Source organism: Ascaphus truei, chromosome 4 (genome assembly GCF_040206685.1).
Source record: "Ascaphus truei isolate aAscTru1 chromosome 4, aAscTru1.hap1, whole genome shotgun sequence".
NCBI lineage: Eukaryota > Metazoa > Chordata > Amphibia > Anura > Ascaphidae > Ascaphus > Ascaphus truei.
Window position 1 is genome coordinate 232,695,676 of NC_134486.1, and position 16,213 is coordinate 232,711,888.

A 16,213-nucleotide genomic window follows, 5' to 3' on the forward strand; every position below is an offset into this window, starting at 1 on the left:
ACAGACAGACACTGATAGATATACACACACACTGACACTCTCCCCTATACACACACACAGCCACTGATACATACACACACAGCCACTGATACACACACACACACACACTGATACACACAGACACTTTCCCCTATACACAGACACAGACACTGATAGATAGATAAACACACACACACACTCCCTTATACACACACACACACAAAGTGGAATACAGAGGCTGTGAGTGACTGGGGTGGGGGGGCGGGGGAGAGAGGAAAGGCAGACGATCCAAGAAGGCGCTCCCCGCCACCCCCTGCACCCACCGCCCGCCAGCGACTGCGCACCACCACTGCCCGCCCCCGCGCCCATCTCCCGCACCAAGGGGACGGGGGAGGGAGCGCCAGGACAGGAGGCACAGGTGCACCCCCGCTACCACCGCCTATCACGCCGGACGGGCAGCCGCGGGGAGCGGAGGGGACACCACGCGGCCAGCCTCGCTGCGACCCGGCAATTTTGCTTCCGTGGCCCGGTGCCGGGTCGCGACCCACCATTTGGGAAACGCTGGTATAGAGGATATGTCAACGAGGATCCAGGTATATTGTCATTAATCACTATTTTGACCTGTATTGACCAGTAGGGGCAGGTCATATTATTTTCCTTTCACTCCTACATATTATACAGATACCATCATTAATATTATTATTACATCCCTCACATCCTATTATCGTATTATCACAATATGTATTATTAATGGGGATCCAGGTATATAGTCATTAATCACCAATCTTGACCTGTATTGACGAGTATGGGCAGGTCATATTTAGTTTCCTTTCACTCCTACATATTATACACATACCTTTATTAATATTTTTACTTCCCCCCCTTCCCCCCCCCCCCACCCCTCATATCCTATTATCGTATCATCCCAATAAGTATAATTATTTCCATCACATGTACTATCACCAATTTTATCACATATTTATAATTATCCTTGAGTATATACTGGAGTTTTGTATATTAAATACAATAAATCACACAATAAAAGACCAGACATATGCCCCTACTATATTTATTAATTTATTAAAGATAAGGAATTAATTTTGAAGATCATTTTGGACAGATATCAACATACTTACCAGGGACTGCATTGCCATCTCCTCCTTAGTTACCCACCACAGGGACATTATATACTCTCCGCTGTAATATGTTGACATTACATACATCAGGCCGTCAATATAATAGTCTTTACAATGATACACGATATCGGAGTTAATCAATGCTTACTACGACCCGATTGGATCACGGGCATAGACCACTCCTCCATGAGTCATAGGAGGCGGGAATTTTTGTATAAATACTATCCGGTTAGGCCAGTGAGTAGACTCCTCCCCTTGAAGAAGCGTGTAGCCCATGCGAAACAATCGTCGGGACGTGTGACGTCAATCGTGACGTCATTAGAAGTGGCAGCGTCTTTCCCACACAGGCAGCAGAGGGACACCCTTGCAGTCAGGCTTGTATTACCGACGGAGCCTCTTGTGTTATCCCTTATCCAATGTGGTTCTCCTTGCTATTGCAATTTGCTCGGTGGTAGAGACTATATACCACCACGTATAAGAGACTACATTACAATAGTTATATGCATTTTTTGTCCTGCATCCATGAGACAGTAATATCGCTACTTGGATGATATTCAGATGTATATTAATAGATCTAGGGTTTAAACACGGGAGTGCTCTAAGTCACTAACACAGACTGTTTCAACAATCAGTGGATGCTTTTCCATATTGATGGTTTCACTACTTATGCTGATATATATACCTTTTAATAGGACTGTATAAACTCTGACATCTATCTGCATTGATTGTTATCACCAGAGATTACTTATGTCATATAGGGTTATACAGTGCTACTATTAATCTGCTGACCTGTAAGATATTTGAATCATAGTAAATAGACGCTTTTTCAGACAGCAACCTGGATTTATGAAAAAGATACTTACCTCAAAGGGTTTGCATGTCTAGACACTTCACTATGGGGTTATTTTAATGTGTGATTGTGATGTGTTTTTTTTAACCCAAACTAATTTGAATAAAACTTTTTTATTTTTCTCTCTGGTTTTCCCTGTCTCTATAGGCCAAATTTGACCTATACACAGCATTTGTCTGTTGGTCCACTGTCAGTCCGTTTATTGTATACCAACATTGAGTGCTATATACAGGGGGAATCCTTTCTGATCCTTCTTGGATCAACTCTGTTATAATGATTGCATTATTCCCCTAAGCACCTGTTTCACACGTTTCAAATTGTATTTAGAATACATGGGATGAGCGGCCTTATCTCCTTTATATTTGCTGATATTCGAAGCAAGATACTGTCAATGTGCTTTGACCACAAACCTAATATTTTCTGAACTATTTCTAGCAGTTATTTAATTTTGTGCCTATCTGCGTTTATTTAATCGGATTACTGTGCGTTTTACTTCTTACACTATATTTTTTGCCCCCCTTTTTTTTTTCCATTTAACAGGTAATGCAGTTTGGAAGGATTGATGGCAACGCTTACATTTTGGACTTTCAGTATCCCTTTTCCGCCGTCCAGGCCTTTGCTGTTGCTCTGGCCAATGTGACTCAGCGTCTCAAATGAGTGGAGCAGTAACCGAAACAGGGACATTTCACATATGGCTTGGACAGAAGAAAATGCAACTATTAGATAGTATTGATAGTGCAAAAGGAAAAGCATTGAAGCATTTAAACTGGAAGCATATATCATTGCCTATAAGAGGGCACATGGTTTATGATTTTTTTTTTTTTTTACATGCAATAGTGCTGATGTTTGAGCGGGAGCCATTTCATGTTATGGTGGGAGTGTGGCTTTTGGCTTGTATTGGTGGTTCTGTTCTGTTGTGTTTGGTGCAATAGATGTTAGAATATTACATGGGGGGGGGAAAGCTGCCCTGTTCAGACAGACTGCCTTATTTATAATAATATTATTTTTTGAAAACAGTGACCTATGTGGGTTCATTGACTTATTTTTCTTTTTCAGTTTGTAATACCACAAACTCAAAAATGTGCAACTAAACAATGACACTTTCTAATACTTGAATACATTAAAGTTTTCACTTTCGAAGTGGGCACAGAAGGCTGTATAAATGTTTTTACGATATAGCATTTACATTGTGGACCCTTTGAGATAAGTTCCTATGTGTTGTTAATCCTTCGTTTGCCAAGAAATGACAGTATTTATGTTTCAGAGGTGAAGAGGAACTCTACACTAGATGGTAAAACAACGGTTATTTGTTTGATAGAAAGGTAGAGGTATTCCGTTCCAAACGTTTACTTTTAAACCAATAGTAGAAAGAGTAATCTTAACTATGGCTCTCAGGTGTAGCGAAATAATTTGGTAAAACAGGTTCTATGTTGGGAAATCCCGCTAAAAATAAATAATTTTTTAGGGTTGAGCCTCTAGAAAACTGGCTAAATACTACACATTGTTACATGCTAAGAGCATCAACACTAAGTACTCCCTGGGCATTTCCTGCATCTCAGATGCTTTCTCTATTTTTGGATATTATGCACTTTTTTTTAGCTAATACAATATAATATCCAATGTTGGAGCATGCATATTTTTTTTCCTTCCTTTTTTAAGGTTGCTAAAATAAAATAAAAAGGGCACATGTCTAGTGAAACTGTTTCTTGTGACACATTTTGAAATGCTGAGCAGAATAATTCTGCTTTTTACTGTGCAATACGAACATGTCCAATGCATACACAAATACTATAAACCTATTACCTGCTTGACGTTAAAGCTACGCTGTTGAATGGGTCTTACTATGCATTATTTCTAAATGTGGGGCAGGCCTCACAACAGTGAAGTGGCTAACTGAGGGGTATTGTATATGTCAAATTTGAAATTGTGGGGTATTAGATTAGCTCAATTTAATTTTACCGCTGTACAGTAATATCTAAACGTACAGATGCTAGATCAGCCGAATGAATTTTCCAATCATTACGCCAACAGTTAGAATGCATTCAACAAATGTTCCAAGCATCTTGTTGCTGCTTCTTTGCAGTTTACTTGTAGTAAGAAAACATAGTAATACTGTACTCCAAAAATAATACTGTATTTTCCCAGCTGGATAAAGGGATAGTCCATGTTCTGATTGAGTTAGTTATCCATTTTCCCGATTTGCCTTGATTAATTAAATTAAGTGAAGTCCTGAAGTCTCTAAAACAGGGTTTTACTTCAAAGCAACAGTGTCAGGATCTTCAACATCTTGCTGAATACATATATGTGCTGATGATCACCATAAGGCGATTGCAACATTTGTAATCATTCTAAATTATTTACATATTTATTATGTAGTCCTATTTTTTAGGCGTCTGGGTAATATTAATAGTCAGGAATGTATTCAGTGGAACTAAAGAAACATTCCATGCTGCTTAAATGCGGTTCCGTTACAAATGTTACATATGGAATACAATTAGTGGGCATCGTATAACGGCTGGTAAGTGTGTCTCATGTTCACATTTATTAAAAAACCCACCCTACAAATTTTATACTATGTTCTTTGTATTTCCTCCACTACATTAAAAAAAGGAAACGACAATGATATGGTCTATAGCGTGGGATGCATGACATGTATGCGGTGCCTAAGGGATTGCAATTTAGACGCCCGCTATGTGTTTGCTGCAGGGTAGTTAAAACTGGTTTAAAGAACGGTAGTGCCCTAAGATATAGTAAGGAAATCTAAAAAACGTGCCAATTATATACATTCTTCCCAAGCTTGTCTTGATCATTGTCTTGTTTTCTCTATGCAGCGGAGGAAATACAAAAGACACAATATAACATTGGTTGTGTAGGTTCCTACTGAAAGGGTCTACCTTGACATGGCAAAAGATTTAACTTAAATGACTTAACCTTATGATAAGAAAATACATATATAAATTAATCAAACAATTTGCCATATTGGATGAGCATTGGGACTTCTTTGTTTACTGTCGTATATTTGAGGTCACTTTTCCAGTAGCACTTCAGGTGACACAATTAAATATATAATACTGGGTTTTGAGCTCGCTAAGATTGTGTATGTCTAATTGCCCAAGTAACTTTCCCACACAGTCGGGATGACATGACCGTGGCAACTTTCCCTAGAGAAATTAGGTTGTGTTACATCTGTACATATCCCCTTCATCTACCAACAGTGTTTATTTCTGCCACACTCACAACGCACATGTATTTCAAGGATATGTATTTTGGATGGAATTGGATTTGGACTGTAATGTCTTTCCCCATGCTTCAGAGGGACTAATATATTCTTTAGGACAGGGGCCTTACTGAGACCATGGCCTGTATTAGATACTGTATGATTGTAGAAATCACCTATCACTGGCCAGTTAATATGCTGACGTGGTATCTACATCTAGTATGTGAAATAGTACTTCTTGTCATGATTTGTTACCAATGCAATAAAACAATAATGCAAACTGAAAAGTTGGTTTTGGGCATAAGTACAGTATGCAAATTGATGTGGGCCTACAGTATGTTTGGGGAATGCCTAAATGCTGCAGTTTGGTTTGTTCAGTTAGAGACCATCTGATTAAAAGGGATGAAGTGGCCAGCAAACTGAACTAATTCTGAGTTGCTACTTAAAATGCGTAGGAATATTCTCAGTATATATCCTATGCAGCCCAAGGTGACTTAAGTTATTTCTGCCATTGTCATGATATTTGAAAGAACCCGTGTAAGAATAAAATCTATTGCTCAGATTAGTATGTTTTACTAAAAACCTGTTTAAAAAAATACTACAGATGTGTCGGGGGGACTTCATTTTCAACCAAAAATTCCCAACGTAACAAGGCAGCTACAGTACTTGCATGCTGAAAGAATTGAACACCAAAAGTAAATGTGAAGGTTTCTAATATATTTGGGTATATGGGCAATGTACAGTATCAATGTCACAGGTTATGTTATTTTTATTTTTAACGTGAATTGTTATTTTCTGTACATGGAACCCAAGCTTTTATCGGACACTCATTTCAACGGTTCAACTTGGACCTTTCTGCGTATTCTTTTTTGCAGCTACCCTTGGGCAAGCTTGAGCCACTACGGGACGTGTGCTGTGCAAAGATTGTAGACCAGTTCCAATGTGGAGACCACTAAAGCAACGTAGACACAGCCCTTTGCTTTAAAATGGGAATCTGAAGCTGCAGGAGCAATCAAAATCATGGCACTTTCTGGAGATAATCTAGTGGTTCTCTGAAATCTTTTTGGTTTCTTAGGCCAGTATGTGTAACACAATTGTGGAAATTGGTTCATGACACATTGGATGGTTGTACTCTACACAGTGTTCTATAACTTGACTCCTTACCAGCTAGAAAGCCTGCAATTCATAGCTTTGTTTTGAAAGCTGTTCTAGTAATGATGAAGGTACCTCAGGATTAAACTATCCTGTCTCTGTATTGGTTACTGCTGATGCCTGGCAAGTGTCCTATTTTTCTTGAGTACACATGTGCCCTTTTTACCTATGTTGGCCTCCTTCCTTTCTGTTTCCTTACACATCTGAGCTTAAGGACTTCTATAATAAAGTGTACATACAATCTATTGTGCAGTTTAGCAGCATGTCATCGACTGGAAAGGCACTGTTAGTTTTTATTTGCATTTTATTTTAAAATACATCACTTTGGCACTGTAGATAAAGATATCCTTTCTTAGCATATTGCTACTGGTTTTTTTTTTCCCCAACAAACTTTTCAGTCCGATAAGCGTGTGCAAGGAAAATGAAGCCCAGACATAATCAACGAACAACCTGGAGGAGTAGGGGTTTATTGGCATGTGCTGTAATATAACAAGTACAATGTGTTTTTATTTTGTTTTGTTTTTTAAGAAGGTACTTTTCAGACTCATCGCAATTTGCTCTGTAAAAAAAAAAATGAAAGCCCTTATTGTCTCTTTTTAGTGTGTGTTGTGTACTGTAACAGATTGTGCAGCAGGTATCTAGAAAGCATAACGTGGTTTGTCTGGACGCTTAGATGTAGATAGTACATGGTCCCGAAGAATTGACTGCCCTGTTTCTTCCATGATGATTTGGATTTGTAAAGGATATATAGCTGTTGCTTAATAAAAAAAAAATGAAAACAGTTGCAGACTGAAATATGTGTGTTTTGTATTGTTGTTTACAATGGGGGCAGTGTCTTTATTGGGTACAGGAACATTTTTGGGTGCCCTTCACCCACCCAGACCCCTTTTTAATATGCTGTAAAGATGTCTTCCCTAAGCTTGGGAAGAATTCAGCAACTCCATTAATGTTTTGACAGCCTTTTATAATGGACCTCAGTTTATCACTTATATCCACAAACACTATTATTTCATCATTTAACTTAAAAGGCAGCTCAGAATAATAGCAGGGGCCTACACACTGATACTATAGATGCAGAAAGTGGCAGAAAGTGGCAGAGTGACATAAAGACTAAGAAAGAGGGGGGAAAGCAGACTCCCTGAATCAATAACCCAGTCCTTATTGTTGTAAATGGGACTTTTACACTCCCGATACCCACATCTTAGTCATCTTATTTTGCATACTGAACACAGAATGGGGTCCCAAAGACAAACCAAATGCTTTTGGGATGGGGACCCTTTTTAAAAATATTAGGAACCACTGCTACTTTAAAATTCTTGCATTGCTCATTAGGTGATGGTTTTAGTTAAATGATATCACTACGGTATATCCTTTTCTCACAATTATCTCACCGTACCAGGAGAGAAGCAGCTTGTTTTACAATACGTCCTGAATGACCCTCTGGACCTGGATCTAAAATCTGGAAGAACAGACGTTTTGACAATCAATCTACTGTAATATGGCTGAAATTGGCAGTATGATAAAAGATGATCCAAGAAAGAAACCAATACACAGTGTACATTTTTATCATTTATTTTTGACACAGTCAACTAATCATTTCAGAGAGAATGCCATGACATGAATTCTAATATTACTATTACTTGGGTATATTTATTTTCAGTTTGGCTTCTCTCTATATTTTCAAAGTAAAGGACATTCTCCAGTTTTGTGGCAAAAAAATAATTTGTTCTTAAAAAGGGACACATTTTAAAAATGCAGTGCCCAATTTACTCAGTTGAAGTGTAAATAGTAATATAAAGGAGATTTTTATTCAACTGTATTTGACATAATCTATACTATAATTCTAAGTTGTCTGTGTTTGTATTTCAGAAGCATCGAAATCTCAGAAACGGCACCACGTAGCACAACAAAACTTTCACTGTACATTCTACTGCGGATTTGTAGGTCAACGCAACTATTTTGAGCTTCCAATGTCACTCACCTCCCAAATTAAGGACATTCTAAGTTTCCCTCGGGTGTCCTGCAAATCTGTTAGGGCGGGGGCGTGGCTACTAAGGGAGGGGGCATGTCCTTGTCTGGATTATGTGCGGGGGAGATGTGCCAATGGGGATTATGGGTCGGTGCGGGAGGAGGAGGAGGGCCGCTGTAGCAGCTCAGTGGTGAGGAGCCAGGGCCGGTGTGATGGGGATTCAAGACAGGGTTATGACGTCGGTGGAGCGGTCTTTTACGTCACTTGATGTCAGCTGCGCTGGGCCCGGGTGTGATGGGCAGGAGGCAGGTACGAGACCTTTGACCGTCGCTCAGCAAAGTGAGGAGGGGGAGGGAATCACAGTGTGGTGCAGGTACAGGGGGAGGGAATCAGTGTGGTGCAGGAACGGGGAGGGAATTACAGTGTGGTGCAGGTACAGGGGGAGGGAATCGCAGTGTGGTGCAGGTACAGGGGGAGGGAATCACAGGGTGGTGCAGGTACAGGGGGAGGGAATCACAGTGTGGTGCAGGAACGGGGAGGGAATCACAGTGTGGTGCAGTTACAGGGGGAGGGAATCACAGTGTGGTGCAGGTACAGGGGGAGGGAATCACAGGGTGGTGCAGGTACAGGAAGAGGGAATCACAGTGTGGTGCAGGAACGGGGAGGGAATCACAGTGTGGTGCAGGTGCAGGTGCAGGGAATCACAGTGTGGTGCAGGAACGGGGAGGGAATCACAGTGTGGTGCAGGTACAGGGGGAGGGAATCACAGTGTGGTGCAGGTACAGGGGGAGGGAATCACAGTGGTGCAGGTACAGGGGGAGGGAATCACAGTGTGGTGCAGGTACAGGGGGAGGGAATCACAGTGTGGTACAGGTACAGGGGGGACAGGGAATCACAGTGTGGTGCAGGTACAGGGGGCAGGGAATCACAGTGTGGTGCAGGTGCAGGGGGAGGCAATCACAGTGTGGTGCAGGTGCAGGGGGAGGGAATCACAGTGTGGTGCAGGTGCAGGGGGAGGGAATCACAGTGTGGTGCAGGAACGGGGAGGGAATCACAGTGTGGTGCAGGTACAGGGGGAGGGAATCACAGTGTGGTGCAGGAACGGGGAGGGAATCACAGTGTGGTGCAGGTACAAGGGGAGGGAATCACAGTGTGGTGCAGGAACGGGGAGGGAATCACAGTGTGGTGCAGGTACAAGGGGAGGGAATCACAGTGTGGTGCAGGTACAGGGGGAGGGAATCACAGTGGTGCAGGTACAGGGGGAGGGAATCACAGTGTGTTGCAGGAACGGGGAGGGAATCACAGTGTGGTGCAGGTACAGGGGGAGGGAATCACAGTGTGGTGCAGGTACAGGAAGAGGGAATCACAGTGTGGTGCAGGTACAGGGGGAGGGAATCACAGTGTGGTGCAGGAACGGGGAGGGAATCACAGTGTGGTGCAGGAACGGGGAGGGAATCACAGTGTGGTGCAGGTGCAGGGGGAGGGAATCACAGTGTGGTGCAGGTGCAGGGGGAGGCAATCACAGTGTGGTGCAGGTACAGGGGGAGGGAATCACAGTGTGGTGCAGGTACAGGGGGAGGGAATCACAGTGAGGTGCAGGTACAGGGGGAGGGACTCACAGTGTGGTGCAGGTACAGGGGGAGGGAATCACAGTGTGGTGCAGGTACAGGGGGAGGGAATCACAGTGTGGTGCAGGTACAGGGGGAGGGAATCACAGTGTGGTGCAGGTACAGGGGGAGGGAATCACAGTGTGGTGCAGGTACAGGGGGAGGGAATCACAGTGTGGTGCAGGAACGGGGAGGGAATCACAGTCTGGTGCAGGTACAGGGGGAGGGAATCACAGTGTGGTGCAGGTACAGGGGGAGGGAATCACAGTGGTGCAGGTACAGGGGGAGGGAATCACAGTGTGTTGCAGGAACGGGGAGGGAATCACAGTGTGGTGCAGGTACAGGGAGAGGGAATCACAGTGTGTTGCAGGAACGGGGAGGGAATCACAGTGTGGTGCAGGTACAGGGGGCAGGGAATCACAGTGTGGTGCAGGTGCAGGGGGAGGCAATCACAGTGTGGTGCAGGTGCAGGGGGAGGGAATCACAGTGTGGTGCAGGTGCAGGGGGAGGGAATCACAGTGTGGTGTAGGAACGGGGAGGGAATCACAGTGTGGTGCAGGTACAGGGGGAGGGAATCACAGTGTGGTGCAGGAACGGGGAGGGAATCACAGTGTGGTGCAGGTACAGGGGGAGGGAATCACAGTGTGGTGCAGGTACAGGGGGAGGGAATCACAGTGGTGCAGGTACAGGGGGAGGGAATCACAGTGTGTTGCAGGAACGGGGAGGGAATCACAGTGTGGTGCAGGTACAGGGGGAGGGAATCACAGTGTGGTGCAGGTACAGGGAGAGGGAATCACAGTGTGTTGCAGGAACGGGGAGGGAATCACAGTGTGGTGCAGGTACAGGGGGAGGGAATCACAGTGTGGTGCAGGAACGGGGAGGGAATCACAGTGTGGTGCAGGAACGGGGAGGGAGTCACAGTGTGGTGCAGGTACAGGGGGAGGGAATCACAGTGTGGTGCGGGTACAGGGGGAGGGAATCACAGTGTGGTGCGGGTACAGGGGGAGGGAATCACAGTGTGGTGCAGGTACAGGGGGAGGGAATCACAGGGTGGTGCAGGTACAGGGGGAGGGAATCACAGTGTGGTGCAGGAACGGGGAGGGAATCACAGTGTGGTGCAGTTACAGGGGGAGGGAATCACAGTGTGGTGCAGGTACAGGGGGAGGGAATCACAGGGTGGTGCAGGTACAGGAAGAGGGAATCACAGTGTGGTGCAGGAACGGGGAGGGAATCACAGTGTGGTGCAGGTGCAGGGGGAGGGAATCACAGTGTGGTGCAGGAACGGGGAGGGAATCACAGTGTGGTGCAGGTACAGGGGGAGGGAATCACAGTGTGGTGCAGGTACAGGGGGAGGGAATCACAGTGGTGCAGGTACAGGGGGAGGGAATCACAGTGTGGTGCAGGTACAGGGGGAGGGAATCACAGTGTGGTACAGGTACAGGGGGGACAGGGAATCACAGTGTGGTGCAGGTACAGGGGGCAGGGAATCACAGTGTGGTGCAGGTGCAGGGGGAGGCAATCACAGTGTGGTGCAGGTGCAGGGGGAGGGAATCACAGTGTGGTGCAGGTGCAGGGGGAGGGAATCACAGTGTGGTGCAGGAACGGGGAGGGAATCACAGTGTGGTGCAGGTACAGGGGGAGGGAATCACAGTGTGGTGCAGGAACGGGGAGGGAATCACAGTGTGGTGCAGGTACAGGGGGAGGGAATCACAGTGTGGTGCAGGTACAGGGGGAGGGAATCACAGTGGTGCAGGTACAGGGGGAGGGAATCACAGTGTGTTGCAGGAACGGGGAGGGAATCACAGTGTGGTGCAGGTACAGGGGGAGGGAATCACAGTGTGGTGCAGGTACAGGAAGAGGGAATCACAGTGTGGTGCAGGTACAGGGAGAGGGAATCACAGTGTGTTGCAGGAACGGGGAGGGAATCACAGTGTGGTGCAGGTACAGGGGGAGGGAATCACAGTGTGGTGCAGGAACGGGGAGGGAATCACATTGTGGTGCAGGAACGGGGAGGGAGTCACAGTGTGGTGCAGGTACAGGGGGAGGGAATCACAGTGTGGTGCGGGTACAGGGGGAGGGAATCACAGTGTGGTGCGGGTACAGGGGGAGGGAATCACAGTGTGGTGCAGGTACAGGGGGAGGGAATAACAGTGTGGTGCAGGTACAGGGGGAGGGAATCACAGTGTGGTGCAGGTACAGGGGGAGGGAATCACAGTGTGGTGCAGGTACAGGGGGAGGGAATCACAGTGTGGTGCAGGTACAGGGGGAGGGAATCACAGTGTGGTGCAGGTACAGGGGGAGGGATTCACAGTGTGGTGCAGGTACAGGGGGAGGGAATCACAGTGTGGTGCAGGAACGGGGAGGGAATCACAGTGGTGCAGGTACAGGGGGAGGGAATCACAGTGTGGTGCAGGTACAGGGGGAGGGAATCACAGTGCGGTACAGGTACAGGGGAGGAAATCACAGTGTGGTGCAGGTACAGGGGGAGGGAATCACAGTGTGGTGCAGGTACAGGGGCAGGGGATCACAGTGTGGTGCAGGAACGGGGAGGGAATCACAGTGTGGTGCAGGAACGGGGAGGGAATCACAGTGTGGTGCAGGTATAGGGGGAGGGAATCACAGTGTGGTGCAGGAACGGGGGAGGAAATCACAGTGTGGTGCAGGTACAGGGGGAGGGAATCACCGTGTGGTGCAGGTGCAGGGGGAGGGAATCACAGTGTGGTGCAGGTACAGGGGGAGGGAATCACAGTGTGGTGCAGGAACGGGGAGGGAGTCACAGTGTGGTGCAGGTACAGGGGGAGGGAATCACAGGGTGGTGCAGGTACGGGGGGCATTAGTGTGCTGCAGGTACAGGGGGGGGACATCCCACAGCAGCGCGGGGAGATGTGCCACCACCGGGATGGGGGTGTGGGGTGGCGGGGACATGCTCCAGCAGCGGGAAAGACACAGACAGAGACAAATCTCACCCGCACTACATCCAGCAGGAGGGGGGGTCGGGGAGATGTGCCGGCAGCAGGGGGAGGGGGGCGAGGACATGTATTCAATATTACTTTCCCGGGCGAAGCCGGGCACAAAAGCTAGTCTATTATAAAATTTAAATGTAATTTACTGTATACATACGAAAAAAGTGGACAAAAATCCACACTTCAGTGCTTCAAAGCAGAACTTGATACAAAGTCCAATGTTTCTTCAAAAATGATAATGGATAACAAGAATGTATAATCTAAAGCAGCGGTGCGCAAACTGGGGGGCGCAAGATTATTTAGGGGGGTGCAGGCTGCGTGCGGGGAAGCCTGGGTGTGGGTAGAGCTGTGCACGGGCGGCCAAGCAGCTCACAAGCTCCGTGCTGCTGTTTGTGTGTGATGTCTGCCTGCAGCGGGGGCGGGGCCTTCCCTGCACACAGCAGCCCCTCCTCCTCCTGTCTCAGTTTTCAGCCGACATGGGGAACTGGAGCAGGCTTAATAGTGAAAGTAAGTGTGTCTTAATAGAGATAGGCCTCGGACATAGTGCACTGAGCGTCGCTGAGCAGTGCTCTCGCTTGCTGACGCTCGCGCTACCAGGAGCTTTTTGCTGTCCTGACAGAGGAGACAGCAAGCGCGCTTGGGAGGCGGGTAGCACTGTGTGTGTGTGTGTGTGTGTGTGTGTGTGTGTGTGTGTGTCACTTTGAAGTGTTCTGTGTGTTTGTGTGTCACTGGGGAACGTGTGTGTGTGTGTGTGTGTGTGTGTGTATATTATATAATATTTAAAAAATTTAAAAAAAAAGACGTGAGAATAAATTATTTATTAACATTGTGCAACTTTGATAAATATATTCAAGCACGCACGCAAACACACACACATGCATGCATACACACATTATATATATATATATATATATATATATATATATATATATATATATATATATATATATATATATATATATATATATATATATATATATATATATATATATATATTGTGACATAGTCCAAAGATGTTAGGCAGCTTTCTGCCCCATTTTAGAGCAGAAAGTGTAGGAATAGTTACAAATGATCCGTTCCACAGCTTCCCATTAACTCAGGCAGCTGGATGGAAAATCCAGACCACAGATTACCATGGCTCTAGTTCTCCCTCACCTGCTCTTCTAATCACATGCACAGGTATTTAGAGCAGAGAGGTTTTGCATTTCTCTCTCTCTCCTTGGAGCCTGGGGGCTGGGGGTGTCGCTGCTCCCCTGCATCCAGTATCGGGGTTGACGGCCCCTCCACGTATCACAGTACCAGAGGATTTGCCTGGACTCCACGAACAGATAAGACAAAACAAATGGTTACTGCTGTTGCTAAAAGACTGTACTGTATCTTGTGACCCTAAATGAGAGAGCATTGTTTTAAGCTGGGGAACCAGTTTAGTTGGCCAGCAGCTGTTAGAGAGACTGATTCTGATGTGTAGTTAGATCCCTGAAAGGGATAGGATTTTGCTTATATGATTTTGGTTTTATTTCTTGAAATAACAGTGTGGGAAATATGGTAACACTGAAATATGTGAACTGCTGAATGAAAGTATCTGAGTACCTCTAACCTTCACATGTTAAAGCTGCAGTACCTTACTTGGATGAAAATAAAGCAGGCAGAAGCCTGAGTTAAGCAGCATAATACTTTGCATGATCCTGTTTGTTGTATAATTAACCCTAGAAGACTGTGTCGGGAAGAACCCAGACAGACGTCAGCACTACAAAAGAGGGGCGTTTGTCACATATGGTGGAGAATGCGGGCAGACACTAAAAAGTCTGTGGGTTTGCAAATAAATGCGGGGATTTAAAATGGCCGCCGAGCTGAACTAAAGTACAGATGCTATGAGTGAAGTCTGTCCCACTGTGTATATCAGTTGTGCTTCTAGCATACACAGAGAATGTGCGAAGTGTGGATGCAATAGCACCCTGAACCCAAACAGAAAACCAAAATGTTTTGCTGAAAAAAAAAAAAAAAATTTGCATCTAGCAAATGCTGTTTGTAAAGCTAATGCCTTTTGCTGAAGTGAGTGAATTTGCAGCTAGCAAGTGCTGTATGCAAGTTGCTGAAGTGAGTGAAATTGCAGCTAGCAAATTGTCCCTGCCGGGTTTCTAAAATGGCCGACGTGAAATGTTTGTTGTGTAATGTACGTAACCATACAAAACAGTGTCCCTTCAGGCCATACTATGATCACGACCCTGGAGGAGAGCCGTACCCACAGATGAATTTAGTATGCGGGGCCTGTCGTGAAGTAGGTCACATGGAAGATGTGTGCCCCAAAATTTTCAAAGACAAACAGCTGCAAAAGCAAGCAACGCCCTGTGAGTGCAAGCAAGATGTGGAAGCTGATAACAGTGAGTGTGTGCCCAGTACCACTGATATCTCTGGAGCTAATAAAGCAAAAAGAAAGAAAACTGTTCCTCAAGTCACAGGGGAAGTGAACGAGCCACTTGAACCTGCACTGTCAGGACATGCGTCAGAAAGGCGCCGAGATGAGCAACAGCCCATAGGGCCTGGCGCAATCGTCCCAGGAATGACGACACGCCTAGAGATGACAAAGGCTACTGCTACCATCATAGGCAGAGAGCCAAGCGAATCAAAGAAAACAAGAACTGACTGGAAACTATGCTATGAGATGTCCCAGAAAGATGTGCAAAACTTCATCACAGAGTTAGGGGTTTCTCGGCAAGAGGCTAGCGCGCTTAAAGCAGAGCTGGAACTCTCACGCCATGAGGTCTACGCTCGCAGCACAGAGCTGTGTACATTGAAGGAAACCTATGAGAATACCCGAGTAATTTAGAGACTGTAAAAAGAGAGAATGTAAGTCTGACACAGAAAAATTCAGACTTGACTGACCAGATCAGTGAAGGTGATGAGAAGCTTCACCAAGCAGAAAAAGTGGAGAAGCAATTGATCCAGGAAAAGTTAGAAATGCAGGAAGAGCTGCAGAATACAGAATCAGCGGCGATCCAGGCGACCCAAACTGCAGAGCTCCAAAAAATGGAGGCGCTGATGCAAACCCAGAGCAAGCACCAGATAGAGGTGAAGACCCTGAGGGAGGTCTGGCACGATCAGGTTGAAGAGCTGCAGAAGCAGATGGCTGAGCGCGAGATACAGTGCGCCAAGAGAGAGGAGATCTCCGTCCGTCAGGTGGTCTGCCTGACATTGCGCTATGAAAGCGAGATGGCCGATATCTACAAGCAGCTGGACCACACGGCAAATGAGGGGGCCCGGCTGCAGCTGGAGCTGGACAAGACCCAGAAGGAGCAGCTGCAGCTGCAGGTCAAGAATAGAGAAAATGAAACAGAGTTAA

The 16,213-nt window shown here is 45.8% G+C and overlaps 1 protein-coding gene across 2 annotated transcripts in view; it reads left to right on the forward strand.

The window, feature by feature from the left end:
- TULP4 (TUB like protein 4) overlaps positions 1-7,110 on the forward strand; it is a 322,532-nt gene extending 315,422 nt beyond the window's left edge. For both annotated transcript variants that reach the window (XM_075596999.1, XM_075597000.1), the window contains exon 15: positions 2,506-7,110. In XM_075596999.1, coding sequence (XP_075453114.1) covers positions 2,506-2,622 — 117 coding nt within the window. In that variant the 3' untranslated portion in view covers positions 2,623-7,110. The remainder of the gene's footprint in view (positions 1-2,505) is intronic.
- Positions 7,111-16,213: the final 9,103 nt, after the last annotated feature.